The sequence below is a fragment of the Hypanus sabinus genome, chromosome 30 (assembly GCF_030144855.1).
Source record: "Hypanus sabinus isolate sHypSab1 chromosome 30, sHypSab1.hap1, whole genome shotgun sequence".
Taxonomy (NCBI): domain Eukaryota; kingdom Metazoa; phylum Chordata; class Chondrichthyes; order Myliobatiformes; family Dasyatidae; genus Hypanus; species Hypanus sabinus.
Window position 1 is genome coordinate 22,113,869 of NC_082735.1, and position 19,176 is coordinate 22,133,044.

General features: G+C 44.7%; 1 protein-coding gene across 1 annotated transcript in view; it reads left to right on the forward strand.

Annotated features, from left to right (window-relative positions):
• The first annotated feature begins 896 nt into the window (after positions 1 to 896).
• LOC132383439 (transmembrane protein 35B-like) overlaps positions 897 to 19,176 on the forward strand; it is a 67,903-nt gene continuing 49,623 nt past the window's right edge. The window contains exon 1 of the mRNA XM_059954398.1: positions 897 to 1,054. Coding sequence (XP_059810381.1) covers positions 947 to 1,054 — 108 coding nt within the window. The 5' untranslated portion in view covers positions 897 to 946. The remainder of the gene's footprint in view (positions 1,055 to 19,176) is intronic.

Here is a 19,176-nt window from a genome sequence, read left to right on the forward strand (position 1 = left end):
ACAGGTAAGTCATACACCCCCCCCCCCAACAGTATCCAAATCGGTATACCTGTTGTTAAGGGAATGGCCATAGGGGAGCCCTGCTCTGCCTGCCCTTTCCCCTTCCCTTGCCTGTTGGTAACCCAGTTACCTGTGCACTTCTCCTTTGGCGTGACCACTTCCCTGAAACTACTATCTATAAACTCCTCAGTCTCCCGAATGATCCAGAGGTCATCCAGCTCCTGCTCCAGTTCCCTAACGCCTTGTTAGGAGCTGCAGCTGGATGCCCCTCTTTGCAGGTGTGGTTGTCTCCTCCCTGACCCCCCCCCACCCCCCCACATCCTGCAACAATCTCTTCTGTTAAAACTCTTGCATTTTTGTTTTTATTCGAGCATCCCATTATATTTATTTTAATGCTGTTGTTTCACAAGACCGCGCTGATATGAACTGACCATGAGATCAGCATGATTCCTGGATCACATCCTGGCGCGAATATGGGAACTGGGTCACGTGTCGTGAACCATTGTTTTCTCAGAGTAGAAACTCGATACAAACCAATCTCTCCGCCCACGACAAAAAACAATGAAAATATTAATTTCCGACCAGAAGTCGGCCGGGTGCTCAAAGAAAATCAACTGAACCTGTTGTTGTTAGTAGAACTGGAAACATTAGAGCGGGAATAATCGTAAGGCTAGATTTAATGAAATTTGCAACAAATAAAGCCCCGTTTAAACGAACAGAGGGAAGATTTAAATATTTTGCATAGAAGCAAAGAGAAATTTAAACAAATAAATTGCTCCACGTGTTTGGAATCGCGAAGTAATGCAGAGTTTGGGAGATAGGCTCGGTTCGGTTGGTTTGCTCTTGGCAGGGTAACAGTGTATACCTGGATGCCCCTTTAAGAGTTCCTGCGTTTTGCCCTCCCCCCCCCTTCCCCGTTGCGAGTGAACTTGGTGAATTGGTGCTCATGGCGCTTATGTTCGTGGCTCTCCGGTGGGTTGTCGGGTCTTTATTCGTTTTTTCCGGGATGATGAAGGTGACGGATCGGATCTCCCCCGAACTGTACGCCGAGGGGGTGAGTGTTAGCCGGGGGGAGAGCAGTCAGTTGCGCCCCCGCGAACGCCAGCGGCAACGGGAAAACAAAAACTCCGCACGGGGTGGAGGAAAGGGGAGGAGGAAGCGACACGTCCGTGCAACTCTTCCCCATAAACGTCCGAAAGTTTTGATGTCTGAGCGTGGCGATTTTTAACTTGCAGTGCCACTGCGGTTCCAGGTCTCCGAGCGCGGAGTTTGCACCGAGAATCTGACACAAGTCCAGGGCGAAGCGGTTTTGTATTGACTCGCCCAGGTGAAATGGGGATACGTTTTTGCAAAACAAAATGTGACATCATTTAAAAAAAAAGACTGAAGCGCGCCTGTTAATGAGACTAGTTTTGAAAATGCTAAAGCCCTCAAGGGTAAAATCACGAGGGCTATTGCATTCCCAGCGTTGGGACGTCAAGAATTATAGAGCATAATTTTAGGTGAGAGGGGAAAGATGCAATCTTTTTACACAATAACAACTTAAAATAATAATTTGGTCAGGTGCAAGGATTGGTTCGGGGTTTCCAACCTCGGGTCCACAGCGTAAAAAAGGTTGGGAACCTCGGATTATGGGCCAAGTGATGGCAAATAGGACTAGTTAGGAAGCGTTTTGTGTTGGTAGAGGAGAGTTTGGCCTGTTTGGGGTGCTGTGTGACTATGGTAACAAATATGATGTTCTTAATTGGTCAGTCCATCGGGTTTTCTACTGAGGTTTATAACAAGGAACTTTATTTTTGTCAAGATCTTCAGAAAAACTCAGTAGATTGAGCAGAATCTGTGGGAGGAAAGGAATTGTGAACGTTTGAGGTTGAAGTCCTGCATCAGGACAGAGTGGTGAGGTAAAATAGCCGGAGTTTATAAGGGGAAAGAGTAAAGACAACACAGTTTTTTGTTTGGCTGGTGTTTCTTCATGCAGATGTGCAGATGATGCAGCTTGGCGCTAAAGGAACTTGGTGATGAGGATATTTGGTAGGCACGCTGTCCTCCATAAAACGAGGATTGCCTGTAATCAGTTCTCCCACACATACCCATTAACACCTACAGAGGTATAATCTGCAGTAAAACAATTAACTCAATAGCCGGCACATGTTTGGGAAAGGGACCAGAGCGCCTGCGAAAAATCAATGCAGTAACAGGTTAAAAAGGGAAAACTCACCTTGGACAGTATCTGAGTTCAGAATGGAACCTAGTTGCCAGTAGCTGAGGCAGTTTCGCTGTTTGATGTGGCATTGCGCTGCCCTTTTTGTGTTCAGAGAAGTTCTAGGTACGTTTCTGATTGGATGGTGATGTTGGCAGCTTTGGTGATTATAATTGAGAAGAACAAGAGTATTAGTATTATGGAATATGGGTGTCCAGGGAGGTGTAGCACCTCCGGTGAAAGGGCTTTTGACGACCATTTTGCGGCAGCTTATTAGCATTTGGTCCCCACCGGACACTCGTCTCTCATCTGTGGCTGCAAGTGCCCGCACCCCGGTGCATCACCTCAAGAGGCAGGCTAAACCAGGTGAGGGTGGCCGGTGAGCCTCAACCTGGTGAGGTAGGGGCATGCCTGGCCTAGCATGCGAATTCAACTCTGGCGGACTGGGTGCACAAGGAAAACGGTGAGATCAAACGGTCATGAAGACGTTCCTGCAGTATTCCGCGGGGTGTGAAGAAGTCATGGCCATCCACTACAACCAAGGAGGACCCCAGCTGTGACGGCTACTCATAACACTGGACCCTAACTTCCCAGGCTGAGAGAGTGGAATTGCTCCAGTGCAAAGGCTTTTACGCTTTTAAAAACTCTCCTGAGCAAGTTTCTCAATGCAGTTCTCATCATCTAAAAATAGCTACACAAATCATTGGAAAACCAATCATTCAACCAACCAACATGGAATCCAGGTAAAATTGTTGGTACACTGTGAACGGGGTCTAGGGAATGTGGCTGGTGGACAAGGTGAACTTAGAGACATCAGGACAAGAGATAAGAAAGCCCAGAATGTAGGGTGAATGTATCTGCTTGTCCCACCAGAGTCTGGTATTGATGAGGTCCACCTTGGGTGGACTGTTACATTTGTAATCCCTAGAGGGGTTGCTTGACACTCCCATGGTAATGTTGATTTTTTGATTCCTTGGTGTTCAAAGGCTACAAGGAAAATGGGGTTGAGAGGGACAATAAATCAGCTATGATGGAATGGCAGAGCATTTGATGGGCTGAATGGCCTAATTCTGCTCCTATGTCTTAAGGTTTTATGGTCTATAATCTTGCCACAAAGCCAATTCAAGTGTTTTTTGTTAAAGAAATCTCAAGTAGGCGTTCTGTTTTTGAAGATGTTGGTATTGTAGTAGAATAAGTTCCACAAGAATGGTGAACTTTGGCAACAGAGGGTACACAGCCAAGCTCAATGCTGGCCATCTGTGAACTCAGCACTGGTTATCGACATTGAGAAACTCAGGCGGAGATCTTTCCCTCATTAACCCAAAGGAACTGCTGTCAGTTGTAGCTTCACACATGACTTTCTCGCAGAGATCAGCCAAGTCAGTAATATCTTGGGATACGATGATTTGCAGAACACTTTGACAGGAAAAGATGGAAAAGCTGAGAGATCAACGCACTGACTCTCCTTGCAAACCTCAAGGGAGTCTAAGATGACACTTGTTTTGATGTGAATTTGTCGCTGGTACATCACTCCCGGTGGCAGTAAACAGCAGGGGCCTTGTGCTGAGCCATTCTGGAACCAGCCCTGCATGTAAGCACTTTCTGTCACATGAGAACATATTAAAATTGTTTTTTTTTACAAAGAAACACAGCCCATATAGCTACATTCCGTTTATTTTAATGACTTTGGCATCTAAGGTTAACAAAAATAAAATGGTTTATCTAGTTAATCTTGTTTGCAGCAACATTGCAGGCAAAACCACTTCACGTGGTTAGTTGGTGTCAATCATTTCCTGATTACAGTATAATTGGGAACACAACTGCGGCAATATAAGAATGTGTAAAAAGGTGCATTGTTTGCAAGGATTCAGAATTATATATCACATGTACATCAAAATATACAGTGAAATGTGTTATTTGCATTAACAACCAACACACCTAATGGTGTGCTGGGACGGCCTGCAAGTGTTGACATACATTCCAGCGCCGAAATAGCACGCTCCCTATGCTCACCTCTGAAGTCAATGTGCTGGTAGCAGCATTGGAATCACTAAGAAAGGCTCTTAGTATCTGATACAAACAGCATTTCCCCCCACTGGCGCTGTTTGGCAAAAATGAATTTTAAATTGACGTCAGTTTGGAGAAACCAAGTGCAGGTTGGGTGATTGCTTTTCAAAACACTGGGTGCTCTAGAGCACCTGCGCCAAGTCCCCATGCAATCATATCTCCTTAGTAGCTATTAGATCCTATTGCTATGTAGCTATTTGTGTCTTCAATTCATCCATTTTTTTTACAGTTGCTGCATGCACTCAAATAAAGAATGTTATCTTTGATTTTTTTATTTACAATCTTACTCTGATTTTTCTTTTGATCCATGTGACTTTGTTTTTTTTTCTCTCTGCCCCTTTCTGTCCCACTCTGACATTTCCTCCTCCGTATCCCGTGTCACTGCTCTCCTACAGAGGAGAAGTACACTCCCTGCACACGGTGGTGCCAAGATACAACCTGTCCCTCAATATCCAAATAACCAAAGAGCTGATTGTGGATTACTGAAGGACACCATCAATGGGACTGTAGTTGAGAAGGTGAGTAGTTTCAAGTTGCTTGGTCTACAGATCACTGAAGATCTAACCTGGACTGTACACACCAGCTCTGTGGCAAAAAAAAGCACAGCAACATCTCTTCCACATCAGGTGACTGAGGAAGTTCACCATGAGCCGTCAGATCTTCAAGACCTTCTAGCAGGGGCACCGTTGAGAGTTTCCTGACTGGCTGTATCACTGCCTGGTACGGGAACTGCACCAGCCTTGATTGCTAGGCACTGCAGAGAGTGGTACGGACAACCTGGTGCATCTGTGGATGTGAACTTCCCTCCACTGAGGACATTTACACAGCAGGTGTGTAAAGAGGGCCTGGAAGATCATCGGGCACACCAGTCACCCCAACCATAAGCTGTTTCAGCTGCTTCCATCTGGCAAACGGTATCACAACATTAAAACCGGGGCCAACGGGCTACGGGACAGCTTACAAATTAGACTTACAGATTCACATGTCTCTACACTGTGACGGAGTCATAACGCAATGATTTTTATTTCCTCATGTTGTGGGGTGGATGTAAGATTTAAATGAATTCACATTTCCTCTTGATGTATTAAACATCTTGTCCTTGGAGCCCCAACCCTTCCGAAAGAATGTTAGGCAAATACTTGTTCAGCTAATTCTTAAACACCTTACTCCCTTACCAGGTGTAGTGGTAGAGGCATTTAAGAAACTCTTAGATAGGCACATGGATGATAGAAAAGAGGACTATGTAGGAAGGAGGACTAGAGTGATCTTAGAGTGGTTTAAGTGGTTGGCACAACATCGTGGGGCAAAGGGCCTGTATTGTGCTGTATCGTTCTATGTTACCCCCACTGTGTCTCTTTACTGTTGCATGACATTTGGATTATTCTTTGGGTTTGGTGACCGTACGAGTGGGATTATATGACGATGCAAGTAGTCAATGAATTTGACAGCTTTGAAATTATATCCTAAAGAAGGGTTTCAGCCCAAAACGTCAACAATCTATTAATCCAAGATGGCGGCGTGACGCAGCTTGCAGCGGCCACTCTGGAACTGATTATCTGTTATTTGTGAAGTGGGGTGCCGTGCACAATCATAATCGATTGGAAATGGATGCGGAAACACGGAGAAACATTGGGAAATTTCAGGAAGACCTTCTTTGTTGCTGCTGCTGCTGTGAGGTCCAGGAATCTGCTGGGAAGACCAGGCCCCCAGTCCTCGGGGTTGCATTGCCGATGGCCATTGGCGGCACCGTCTTAATACGCTCAGCAGAAGATGGAGCTCGGAGAAGCTGTGCTGGAGGTGATGGTCGCTTTCAGTGTGTGCTGTGTCTGTGAGGCTGGTTTCGATGGAGCTTCCATTGTGTGCTGCGTCTGCGAGGCTGAGTCGGGCGGCGCTTTGGGAGTCCATAGCGGGGGTATTCCCTTCTGCCGCCGGCGTGGGATGGAGAGTCTGTCGGGACCCTGGGGACTTGTGGAAACTGTGGTGATTTCTTTTGAACTTACAGTCCTTTAACATCTTGGACTATTTTTACTGTGCCCATAGTCTTTTTTTTAATCAATTATCCTATTGTTTGCACCGTTGTAACCATATGTTGTAATTATGTGGTTTTGTGCAGGTCTTGTAGCTTTAGTTTTTGGTCTTGTTTTTGGCTGGTGGATTTGGAGCTCCTTTCCGGGGAACGCGCTAGACGGTAACGCGATATTAATACGTAGCAGCCTCTCCGGACTCTGGATTGGGGATTGCCAAAAGTTGCATGGATTTTCTGATGTCGCCTGTTTTGTCGTAAGCTTTTGTGATATCATTCTGGGGGACTGTTGTCTCATTTTTTTAACTGCTTTGCATTTGTGGTTTCTAAATGACAATAAACTGAATCTGAATCTGAATTTCCTTAGATGCTGCCTCACCTACTGAGTTCCTCCAGCATTTTGTGCTAGTTGTCTTGGATTTCCAGCATCTGCGACTTCCTCATGTTGTTGGGATTTATATCTGCCATCTCTGGCATCCAAATGTTTCCTTTGAATGAAATCCTTTATTACATTAAATGAGAGGGCACCGTCTCATATGAATGGGCTGGAATATGCGTATGGCTTAATTCCAGTGCTCGTGTCTCTTAACAGCAAGTCACCCAGTGGCGCATTCACAGTTTGATTATTCAGAGATTTGTCTGTCAGCAGTTTTAAGGCTAAGAGCGCTGTTGGTGGTTTTGGCAGCAGTTCATTTAACTGGGATATAATTATTGATTACCACTTTGCTTTTGAATCTCATTTCTAGATGGCTTGACAAAGCTGGGATTAGCCCTGTACCAGGATGTTACTCACTGCTGGTTGGGGAGAAGGGGCTTCTTTAAAGTAAATTATCTCCATGGCTAATCACTGCACACTCTGGACTTTGTTCAAAAACCTCTCTGGTTAATCTTCAGTAGGAACATGCTGGTGTTGACGTGCACGCTAGCCCAGAGGGCTCTGACTTAACACTTATTCTCCTCAATTTTTGAGACACCACAATTAATGAAGTCTTGGGTTCGGGGTTGAGGGTTAGGGAAATTGGCACGTGTGACAATACTGGTATTGATTTGTCAGATTGTCAGAGCGGATGGATTTGTGGGGGTGGGGAATCTCTAGCACAGAGAACTCAGGCACCAGCCATGAATGAGTCTCATTTAGACCTCAGGGCGACAGACTCATTTCAATGTACACATCACAAAGCAATTTAGTCTGACTGCCAGCTTTGCACATTTTCCTTAGTTTGGAATAAGATCAAAAAAGTTTCATTACACCAGGTGCTCTCTGTAACAGCACAAGCTTTCTACTGGTATTTTTCAGAATGTTTGTGTTTAATGTAGGGCTTTTTTTTTACAGATAGACTTTTTTTTTAACATTTAGAAGTACATTTTAGGGAGCCAAGCTAGTTCATTTCTTAATTTGCTGTATAAACTTAAAATGGTTCAATGGTTCTTAAGATATGAAAAAAAATTGAAAAACTTGGTATTAAATTAGAATGGACTCTGTTATACGCATTATTTTTTTCTAGTTTCTGGTCACTCTGTTTTTTGTTGGTATTTTGGGGGATTTTGATCCAGTCTGTAGATAATGAACAACACAGAGCTGGATTGAAATGAACTGATCTGAACTGAATATGCCTGGGCTCTTTTGATTTTGTGTTTTATATTCGGTGTTTTTTGCTCTTTTTTCCCCTTTTTTTTAACCATTTGTGAGATTTGTTTTTCTTCTGGGGGGGGGAGGGGGTCGGTATTGATGCTTATCTTTGAACGGGTTCCAGGGTTTTCTCTGTTTCATGGCTGCCTGTGAGAATGCGAATCTCAGGGTTGTGTACTGCGTGCAAAATAAATGTACTTTAGCGTTACTCTGACCTGCTGAAACCCATGGGAGGTGGCGCGGTAACGTAGCTGTTACCGCATGCGTTTACAGCGCCAACTGTAAGATTGAGGTTTGATTCCCACTGTTGTCTGTAAGGACTTTGCCCGTTCTCCCGTGACTGCGTGGGTTGTGGAGCTGGTGACATCTGTGGGTTGCACCCAGCACAACCTCACTGAATTAATTTGAAGCCAGCTATACATTTCTCTGTGTGTTTTGATGCTTTATACATGTGGTGCTCCTTGAACTTTGACGATAAATGTTAGACGTTAGCAGTTCCGAATAATGCACTTTTATTTCTGGCTTGGCTCGTGTTCTTGCATCTCTAGGGGCAGTTCATTTTGAATGAACGTCACTTCCTCTACATAAGCTGTTTTTTGTATCATTTCAGGTTAGTTTTGATTCGATTTGAAGCATATGGTGGGAGGCGTTCATTTCTATCACTCTGTTTTTGCTCTTGAAACAGCAATATCTTTTCACAAGTAAGAGATCTTATTAAAACCCCCGAAGAAAGCTTTAGTCTGTAGTGATTTTTGAGGAGTTGTTTAGCTCTCTGCGTAGTTTTGTAGAGCACACAGAGTGAAAAGATATAGCCGGTTTTCAAAGGCATTGTGTGTGGACCAGAGATGTGTCTGAATGCTGTAGATGATAATGTTGGCTTCGAACCTGAGAATGATCAATTGCTGAAACCTGGAAGTCAGGTCAGAATTCAATTCAAGTTTAATTGCCATTCAACCTTACACGAATACTCATGAATACAGCCAAACGAGACGGCGTTACTCCAGGGTCAAGCTGCAAACACAGTACCAACAGTCACACATAGCACAGAGCACACATAGCATGTATAAGATCGAAAGGTACAACCACTCAAACTCGAGCCGTCCAATGGCACCAAAATCTGCAGATTACCACAAGAGAGCTTGTCTTCTGTCGAGCGAACCCTGGGAGGTTGGCGGGTGGGGGCAGCACTGGCTCGTGTCTGGATTCTGCACCACACTGGCTCCAGTGCTTCTCCCGGGCACCTGTAAGCAGGCGACACCTCAGCCTGAGGCCTAGTCCTTGCACATACAAGATAATAGGCACATACAGGATATCAATTAAATGCAACCACTCAAAATCTGTATGTATGTATGTATGTAGTCCAGACCCTGAGCCCTTTGTCCTGCTGAGCGCTGGGGGGTAGGGGCAGCACCAGTTCCAGCCCAGATGCTGTGCCACGTCGCCGCTGGTGGAGCACAGTGGCGCTGACACCTCTTCCCCAGCAATGCCACGGCTTGAGGCCCTGAGCCCTACTGAACATCACCAAAACCTGCAGTCAACCACAGTGGAGTGTGGCACGTCTGGAGTGACTTCTCAATGCTCAAACGCAGTTAGCTATAGCTGCAGCACAAGCTTACAGAAGGGAGGAGAGCAGCACATGCTAACCGTGAAGTTGAGACGCAAATGGGGAAAGCGCGCTTCGGCACGGAGGAAGCGGTGGATGAGCTTATAGGAAGTGCGCTCAAGGAAAAACGTGAAGTTGAGTCTGCCTCAGCAGAGCCAAAGCTTATGAAGCAGCAGCTGTCCTAGACAGTCGTGTCTGCAACTGGCCGTGCTTTGCCGTCGCAACCATTGCATCTTACTAAAGAATATGTCCAAATGCATTTTGGCTATAAAAAAAGACAGCGATGAAGCTGTCCACACCACTCAACCACCATGAATTAGAATTGAATTGACTTTATTTCTTACATCCTTCATATGCTTGATGAATAAAAACCTTTACGTTACATCTCTGTCTGAATATGCAATGTGCCAATTATAGTAATTTGTCATAAATAGTATGTACAGTGAGATATACAATGGAACAGTCAATATAGGTTAAGAATATAACTGTGTCAGCTTGAATTAATCAGTCTGATGGCCTGGTGGAAGAAGTTGCCCCTGTTGGTCCTGGCTTTAATGCTGTGGTACCGTTTCTGGATAATAGTGGCTGGAACAGTTTGTAGTTGGGATGACTCAGGTCCCCAGTGATCCTTCGGGTCCTTTTTATGCACCTGTTGCCATAAATGTCCTGAATAATTGGAAGTTCACATCAACAGATTTGCTGGGCGGTCCGCACCACTCTCTATAGCATATATGTCAAACTCAAGGCCCGCGGGCCAAATCCGGCCCACGGTGGAATTATCTTTGGCCCGCGAGATAATATCTAATTACTATTAAAGCTGGCCCCAGTAATCGAAGTGCCTATGGCGTATGATATGGCTAATGCTGAGTTTATTCAGGTACCAGGTTTTCAGGGTTTTTAGTGTTTATTCGGCAGTCTTGCTCGGCAGTCTTCTTCATAAGAAACGGAATTTGTAAAGTGAAACACTTTGTAGTTATAGCAGAGACTGAGACACATGAGAGCAGGCTGAAAAAACGGAGGCAACGAAAGCTGCGTTCGCACGCGTCCGACTGATCCGGCCCGCATGAAGCTGCATTTTGCTCAATCCGGCCCGTGACCGAAAATGAGTTTGACACCCCTGGTGTATAGAGTCCTGTGATTGAGGGAAGTACAGTTCCCTTAACAAACAATGACACAGCCAGTCAGGATACTCTCAATTGTGCCCCTGTAGAGAACCCTTGGGATTTGCGGACTCATGCCAAACTTCTTCAACTGTCTGAGGTAAAAGAAGCACTGTTGTACTTTTTTCACCATATGTACGGACTAAGTGAAGTCCTTGGTGATGTGGATGCCGAGGAATGTAAAGCTGTTCACCTTCTCAACCCCAGATCCATTGATGTCAATATGGGTTAGCCTGTTTCCGTTCCTCCTGTAGTCCACAACCAACATTGAGGGAGGGGTTATTTTCTTGACACCACTGTGTCAGGGTGATGACATCTTCTCTGTAGGCTGTCTCATTATTATTTGAGATAAGGCCAGTCAATGTAGTATCGTCTGCAAACCCAATTAGCAGATTGGAGCTGTGAGTGGCGACACAGTCATGGGTGCAAAGAGTGTAAAGGAGGGGGCTGAGGACACAGCCCTGGGGGAGTCCTGTGCTGAGGGTCAGAGGGGCAGAGGTGAGGGAGCCCACTCTTGCACATTATCCAGGTACTCATAGTCATGGTCTGCACCAGTAAAGACCTCCTCTTGCAGTTCCACCACAGCAAGGACCTCGGTCACTGATGCCAATCCCACCTGCACAGACATGGCTAAGCTGGACTTCCACCCATCCCAAGACCCTCATTTAGCAAACCAGTCTCCACATTTTCATTCAGGAGCCGCAGGTGCATGAGATTTGGCCTGGTATCTGACTTGTTGAGACCTAGTCACAGCAAGACTAAACATGTTCGACAACTATTCTGCCTGTTATCTGACCTGAAAGTCAAGCTTTCACAAGGGCTAAGTCTCAAACCTAGTAAGAACTACACCTCCTCTGTAAGAGGCTTGGTGGGGAGTCACTGCAACATGTTAGAGCAGTTCACATTAATAACCCAGCTACGGGCTTACAAGTGCTGTGGCAGAAGCTGAACAAATGCCGTGGCTCTCTGGAGGCGATGGAAGAGAATCTCTTCAGCAGATGTGGTAATTTTCCAAAGCTCTCGCACAAAGAACCACAGAGGTTACTGGAGGTTTCAGATTTGCTGCTGGAACTGCAAGCCACAAAAAAAGAAGGGTTACCTACTGGGGTTGAGTTTCTTGGATGCAGCAAGAGGAATCACCCCTATAGTGGAGAAACTGCTGAACAATATCCAAGAACAATGGTGTCTCAGGTGTGCGACGAAGCATTATGCCCTGTATCTGCCATTTCCATTCTTGGGGAATTTACCTGCCACTACGCAGAAATGTAAGATGACCCCAGTTTTAAGTTCTCAACTTCTGGTAACACATCATTCAAAGAGAGATCTCCAGCAACAAAATTGAAAACCAAAACCCTGATTACAGTCAACAAAACAGAAGAGGTAAACTATTACTAAACGTGATAGACCATGTCCTCTTCAAGAGAAACCAACTTAACCCTTTAAAGAACTGCAGAGGATTCACAGGGGGAAAAAAAAGCTTGCAGACTGGAGACAGTTTCTAAAGGAGCACTCAATTTGTTTGGCAGGGTGGAGATATGTCTCTACCAAAGGCGGTGTAAGGCACTCCCTACATACGGGTCCCCCTTGGGCAAGGAGTAACAGCTGCTTAGCCCCTGATCGGGGTCACATGAAGCCATGGGAGCAGGTGGTGGAAGGCTGTACGAGCAGCTGGTGCATATCACAAGTCCCGGTTATGACCTCTGACACCAGGCAGACAATCTGAAGAGAATAGATAATGGCTGGAGTCACCTGCCTTGTAAAGACACTGCCCAGAAGAAGGTAATAGCAACCAACTTCTGTTGAAAAATTTCCCTAGAACCATCAGGATCACCATGATTGCTTCGGTCTTATGACATGGTGATGAATATGTTTCGAATGATGTGCTTTGACTGAACACTCCAAACAAAAGACTGTCGAGCTATCATGCACTGCACCAATTGCAACAGTGACCAGCACATATCAGCACTTCATTCAGGGCCAACACCTTGGGCTACCGCTGGTTCCAGCACACCCGCAGCAGAGACAACGGGGATCAGATGTAGCTACTTCCTCATGCACAGTGGTTTGCAGGACAGTAAAATGTTCCCAACCAACCTCAATCCGACAGGACGTCCTGAGGAAAAGAAAAATAAAGCCTTATGTGCTATTAGATTATCAGAACAATCTGTCTTTGGCAAAATCAGTATTCTTTGTCGCATTCGGCATTCAAAGCTTTGTTTCCCCATACACTCTAAAGGCATGTTCTGGAACATCAGAAGTTGCTGGAAGAAGAGCCAGTGGAGTCAATAGGAGGGAAGGGCTGCCTACCCTTTGAAGGCTTTGTGCGTCAATGCGAGGAGCATTCGTAACAAGGTGGATGAATTGAATGTGCAGATAGTTATTAATGAATATGATACAGTTGGGATCACAGAGACATGGCTCCAGGGTGACCAAGGATGGGAGCTCAACATCCAGGGATTCAATATTCAGGAGGGATAGACAGGAAAGAAAAGGAGGTGGGGTAGCATTGCTGGTTAGAGAGGAGATTAACGCAATAGAAAGGAAGGACATTAGCCTGGAGGATGTGGAATCGATAGGGGTAGAGCTGCATAACACTAAGGGGCAGAAAACGCTGGTGGGAGTTGTGTACAGGCCACCTAACAGTAGTAGTGAGGTTGGGGATAGCATTAAACAGGAAATTAGAAATGCGTGCAATAAAGGAACAGTAGTTATGATGGGTGACTTCAATCTACATATAGATTGGGTGAACCAAATTGGTAAGGGTGCTGAGGAAGAGGATTTCTTGGAATGTATGTGAGATGGTTTTCTGAACCAACATGTCGAGGAACCAACTAGAGAGCAGGTCATTCTAGATTGGGTATTGAGCAATGAGGAAAGGTTAGTTAGCAATCTTGTCGTGCGAGGCCCCTTGGGTAAGAGTGACTATAATATGGTGAAATTCTTCATTAAGATGGAGAGTGACATAGTTAATTCAGAAGCAAAGGTTCTGAACTTAAAGAAGGGTAACTTTGAAGGTATGAGACGTGAATTAGCTAAGATAGACTGGCAAATGATACTTAAAGGGTTGACGGTGGATATACAATGGCAAGCATTTAAAGATCGCATGGACGAACTACAACAATTGTTCATCCCAGTTTGGTAAAAGAATAAACCAGGGAAGGTAGTGCACCCATGGCTGACAAGGGAAATTAGGGATAGTATCAAGTCCAGAGAAGAAACATATAAATTAGCAAAAAAAGCGGCACACCTGAGGACTGGGAGAAATTCAGAGACCAGCAGAGTAGGACAAAGGGCTTAATTAGGAAAGGGAAAAAAGATTATGAGAGAAAGCTGGCAGGGAACATAAAAAGTGAATGTAAAAGCTTTTACAGAAATGTGAAAAGAAAAAGATTGGTCAAGACAAATGTAGGTCCTTTACAGTCAGAAACAGGTGAATTGATCATTGGGAACAAAGACATGGCAGACCAATTGAGTAACTACTTTGGTTCTGTCTTCACTAAGGAGGACATAAATAATCTTCCGGAAATAGTAAGGGACCGAGGGTCTGGTGAGATGGAGGACCTGAGGGAAATACATGTTAGTAGGGAAGTGGAGTTAGTTAAATTGAAGAGATTGAAGGCAGATAAATCCCCAGGGCCAGATGGTCTGCATCCCAGAGTGCTTAAGGAAGTAGCCCAAGAAACAGTGGATGCATTAGTGATAATTTTTCAAAACTCCTTAGATTCTGGATTAGTTCCTGAGGATTGGAGGGTGGCTAATGTAACCCCACTTTTTAAAAAAGGAGGGAGAGAGAAACTGGGGAATTATAGACTGGTTAGTCTGACATCGGTTGTGGGGAAAATGCTAGAGTCGGTTATCAAAGATGTGATAACAGCACATTTGGAAAGAGGTGAAATCATCGGACAAAGTCAGCATGGATTTGTGAAAGGAAAATCATGTCTGAGGAATCTTATAGAATTTTTTGAAGATGTAACTAGTAGAGTGGATAGGGGAGAGCCCCTGGATGTGGTATATTTAGATTTTCAAAAGGCTTTTGACAAGGTCCAACACAGGAGATTAGTGTGCAAACTTAAAGCACACGGTATTGGGGGTATGGTATTGATGTGGATAGAGAATTGGTTGGCAGACAGGAAGCAAAGAGTGGGAGTAAACGGGACCTTTTCAGAATGGCAGGCAGTGACTAGTGGAGTACCGCAAGGCTCAGTGCTGGGACCCCAGTAGTTTACAAAATATATTAATGATTTAGACGAGGGAATTAAATGCAGCATCTCCAAGTTTGCGGATGACACGAAGCTGGGCGGCGGTGTTAGCTGTGAGGAGGATGCTAAGAGGATGCAGGGTGACTTGGATAGGTTAGGTGAGTGGGCAAATTCATGGCAGATGCAATTTAATGTGGATAAATGTGAGGTTATCCACTTTGGTTGCAAAAACAGGAAAACAGATTATTATCTGAATGGTGGCTGATTAGGAAAAGGGGAGGTGCAACAAGACCTGGGTGTCATTGTACACCAGTCATTGAAGGTGGGCATGCAGGTACAGCAGGCAGTGAAAAAGGCAAATGGTATGTTGGCATTCATAGCAAAAGCATTTGAGTACAGGAGTGGGGAGGTTCTACTGCAGTTGTACAAGGCCTTGGTGAGACCGCACCTGGAATATTGTGTGCAGTTTTGGTCCCCTAATATGAGGAAAGACATTCTTGCCATAGAGGGAGTACAAAGAAGGTTCACCAGATTGATTCCTGGGATGGCAGGACTTTCATATGAAGAAAGACTGGATCGACTAGGCTTATACTCACTGGAATTTAGAAGATTGAGGGGGGATCTTATTGAAAAGTATAAAATTCTAAAGGGATAGGACAGGCTAGATGCAGGAAGATTGTTTCCGATGTTGGGGAAGTCCAGAATGAGGGATCACAGTTTAAAGATAAAGGGGAAGCCTTTTAGGACTGAGATGAGGAAAAACTTCTTCACACAGAGAGTGGTGAATCTGTGGAATTCTCTGCCACAGGAAACAGTTGAGGTCGGTTCATTGGCTATATTTAAGAGGAAGTTAGATATGGCCCTTGTGGCTAAAGGGATCAGGGGGTACGGAGAGAAAGCAGTTACAGGGTTTGAGTTGGATGATCAGCCATGATCATACTGAATGGCGGAGCAGGCTTGAAGGGCTGAATGGCCTACTCCTGCACCTATTTTTTATGTTTCTATGTTTATGCTTGCCAACTATCATTGAGTGCAGCTATATTCTCAACTCCTGAAGGTGCACGTGGTATTCATGTCATAAGGTCATAGATGACAACATTTCCCCACTTTGCTCTTCTGATGAGGTTCCACAGAGACATCATCTGTGTGCACAGGGTATGTGAACAGCCCAATGGTTAGCCTAATGACTGGACTTGAGTTGGGCCATAGTGGGTGAAGTCTGCCTCAATGGTTCTCATCAGCTCACTGACACCACATTTTAGACTCATGCTGTTGATAACCAAAAAGCTGGACACAGAACAAGATGATACCAAGTTGCTTTTTTTAAACAGGCAGTAAGGTTGTGCTTGGCTATATATTGAATGAAACAAGGATTCTCTATGTTTATGTATGTAACAGGAGCTAACCTATCATGTGATCGACTCAGAAGAGCCAATGGAGCTGAGCTTCTAGTGACATCAACCTGGCTGTTCAGGCCACAAGAGGGCTCCAGGCTCATCAGCTCACCCTCCCTTCATGGTTAACTGCCCCAGTGTTTCTTTGTGATCCTCAGCTTTAATGTGGTCAGCAGGCACCTTTTCATTTAGCCGACCCTGAGGCAGATGTAGGACTACGCCCTGAAGTGTTGACTATTATCGCCCCTCTAACTTGGAAATGCATGCTCTGAGTGTTTTCCAAGCTGCAGGTCGCTTACCAGGCAATTGCCCGGCTCTCATTGGATTGCTCATTCCTTTACGGGTGTAGCCAAGGACAGCCTTTGTAATGGTTGGCACATTTGAAAGCCACCTCTCAGTGCAGACCGGCTGAATCGGGCAAAGGTTAGAATCCTTGTTGCTCAAAGGCAGGTGTATGCAGAGGAAGCCCTGTACATCTCAAAGCAGGACTCGCTCCCAAAGCAAAGTCCCCTTAGTAAACTCTGTCCCTTTCTCGACTCTGAGGACGTATTAAGAAGGTACATCACACTTCAGAGGAAACTCACCCGTTCAGCATCATGTAACCTCTTTGCTCGTCAGACATTGCCACGAACAAGTACGTCATCAAGGCCGCCACTTCACTAAAAGAGCTGTAAGAGCCGCAGGTCTTTTGATTGTTGGAGGAAAGTGAACTATCAATAGCCTTGGGTGACATGCTGCAAGCTTTTGGAGCATAGGCAGCAGGAACAGCAGATGGCAGACTTGCCAGCAGATAGCTTAAGCACTGACCCAGCATGTGGGTTTGGACATTGTCTGGTCTGTGGTCCATCGCTGCAAGGAAAACATGCGGAGGTCATGCAAATTGTAAAAATTGGGCTGTTATTTTTACATGCATGATTACATGTGTTATTCACATTAAATTGATCGAATCACTAGACTTACCTGGTTTCATCAATGTCCTCCGACGTTCCTTCACAGTCAAGGGACCAGTGAAGCAGTTGAGGCCTGATTGTGGCACCAATGTCACTGGAGCCTGTAGAGAGCTTCAAATTAATGCCAAAATCTGCAACATTAGCCATGTGAATAACTACCTCTCTGACCATGATTACAGAAGGATTTTCAATCCCCTGCATGCTTCACATATGAGCAGTTCTTGGGAAAGGATCAACAGCATTGCGCATCAGTTCCTTGATACAATGTTCCTTAAGATTTGGTCTCCGAAGTTCACACATGGCATGCTGATAACCTTTGTGGTTGAGGTCACAGATATTGTAAACTCCAGACGACTTACCTCAGTCTTTACAGATGTGCCTCATATTTTAACCCCTACACAAAAGATTGGTTCCCCTCCTGTTCCACTAGCTCAGTTTAACAATGCACACCTACACAGACAGCAATGGAGGCAAGACTAGAGCTTGGCCAAGACCTTTTGACTAAGGCAGAGAAAGTGATTACTTTATAAATCTCCAGTGTTGGAGAAAGTGGAGAACTGAGAAACCAAATTCAAAAGCAGGTGAGGTCATCTCACTGAAAGACAACCAAGCTAAGAAGTATGAGTGGCCTTTAAGGTTAGTCACGCAAACCTTCCCTAGTGAAGAAGGGAATGTTAGAGAACTCAAAGTGAGAATGGTTAAAGATGGTGTAGTAAGACTGTTTTCAAAACCAGTATCCAGGACTATCCTTTTGCCAAAGACATGATGAAATGATCATTTGACTTTTAGTTTCAGTAGTTAAGTTTGACATGCTATGGGTGCTAGGTAGGCAGCATGCTAGAGTCTCAGTTCATTTTGTATGAACATCACTTCCTCCTGTACGTATCATTTCCTGCGTGGGTTAGTTTTGATTTGACTTGCATCATATGGTGGAAGACATTCATCTCTGTCCACTCTTTATTTGCCATTGAAACAGCAATGTCTTTTCTCAAGTACCAGATCTGATTAAAAACCCTGAAGAAATCTTTCATCTCGGGTGTTTTTTGAGTAAAGTTACTCAGCTTGCTGCATAGCTGTGTATAGGCACAACAGGAAGTAGGGCTCACCTTGAGAAAACACTGGTTGTAATAGTTCCAGATGCTGTAAACTGACTTTGTATCACCCCTGCCAAAATATGCTGGAGAAGAATGGCTAGTGAAGGAGTTTACTTGGATTAGGCCAGACCACTTAACACCTGTTTAAAGTTAAAAGTAAATTTATTATCAACGTACATGTACGTCATTATCTGCAACCCTGACATTCATTTTTTGCGGCCATTCACAGTAAATACAAGAAACATGACAAAACCAATGAAAGACCGCACCCAACAGGAAGGATGAACAACCTATGTGTAAAAGTCAACAAACTCTGCAAATACGAAAAAATTTAAAAAATAATAAGTAAATATAAAGAGCATGAGTTGAAACGTTCTTGAAAATGAGTCCATGGGTTGCGGGCACAGTTCAGTGATGGGGCAAGTGAGGTTGAATGAAGTTATCACCTCTGATTTAAGAGACTGAAGGTTGAGGGGTAATAACTGTTCCTGAACAGTTATTGTTTAAATGTTAAATGTTTAATGCTAACACTAGGTACACTATATTGTGGAAGTAAGATTCCCTCTTCAAGGTGAGCATCCAATCTTTACATTAGGTACTGCAGTAACAATGTGATTATTTGAGACCAGTTTGATGTTCTTCTCAGTGATTATTCCCTTAATGGGGAACACTGGTGCTTGACTTTGTTTAATGTGGGGAGGCTGATGCACGGACAATCGCCACGTGGTCCTTGACAGATCAGGGGTCAGGGTCCAGTAGTATTGAATGCAAGATGACTGGGATTCCTCACTGCTGTAGCCTTCCTCCGTCTTCACTACCATTGTGATGTGTCAACGTCTTCTGCGAGCTCCACCGT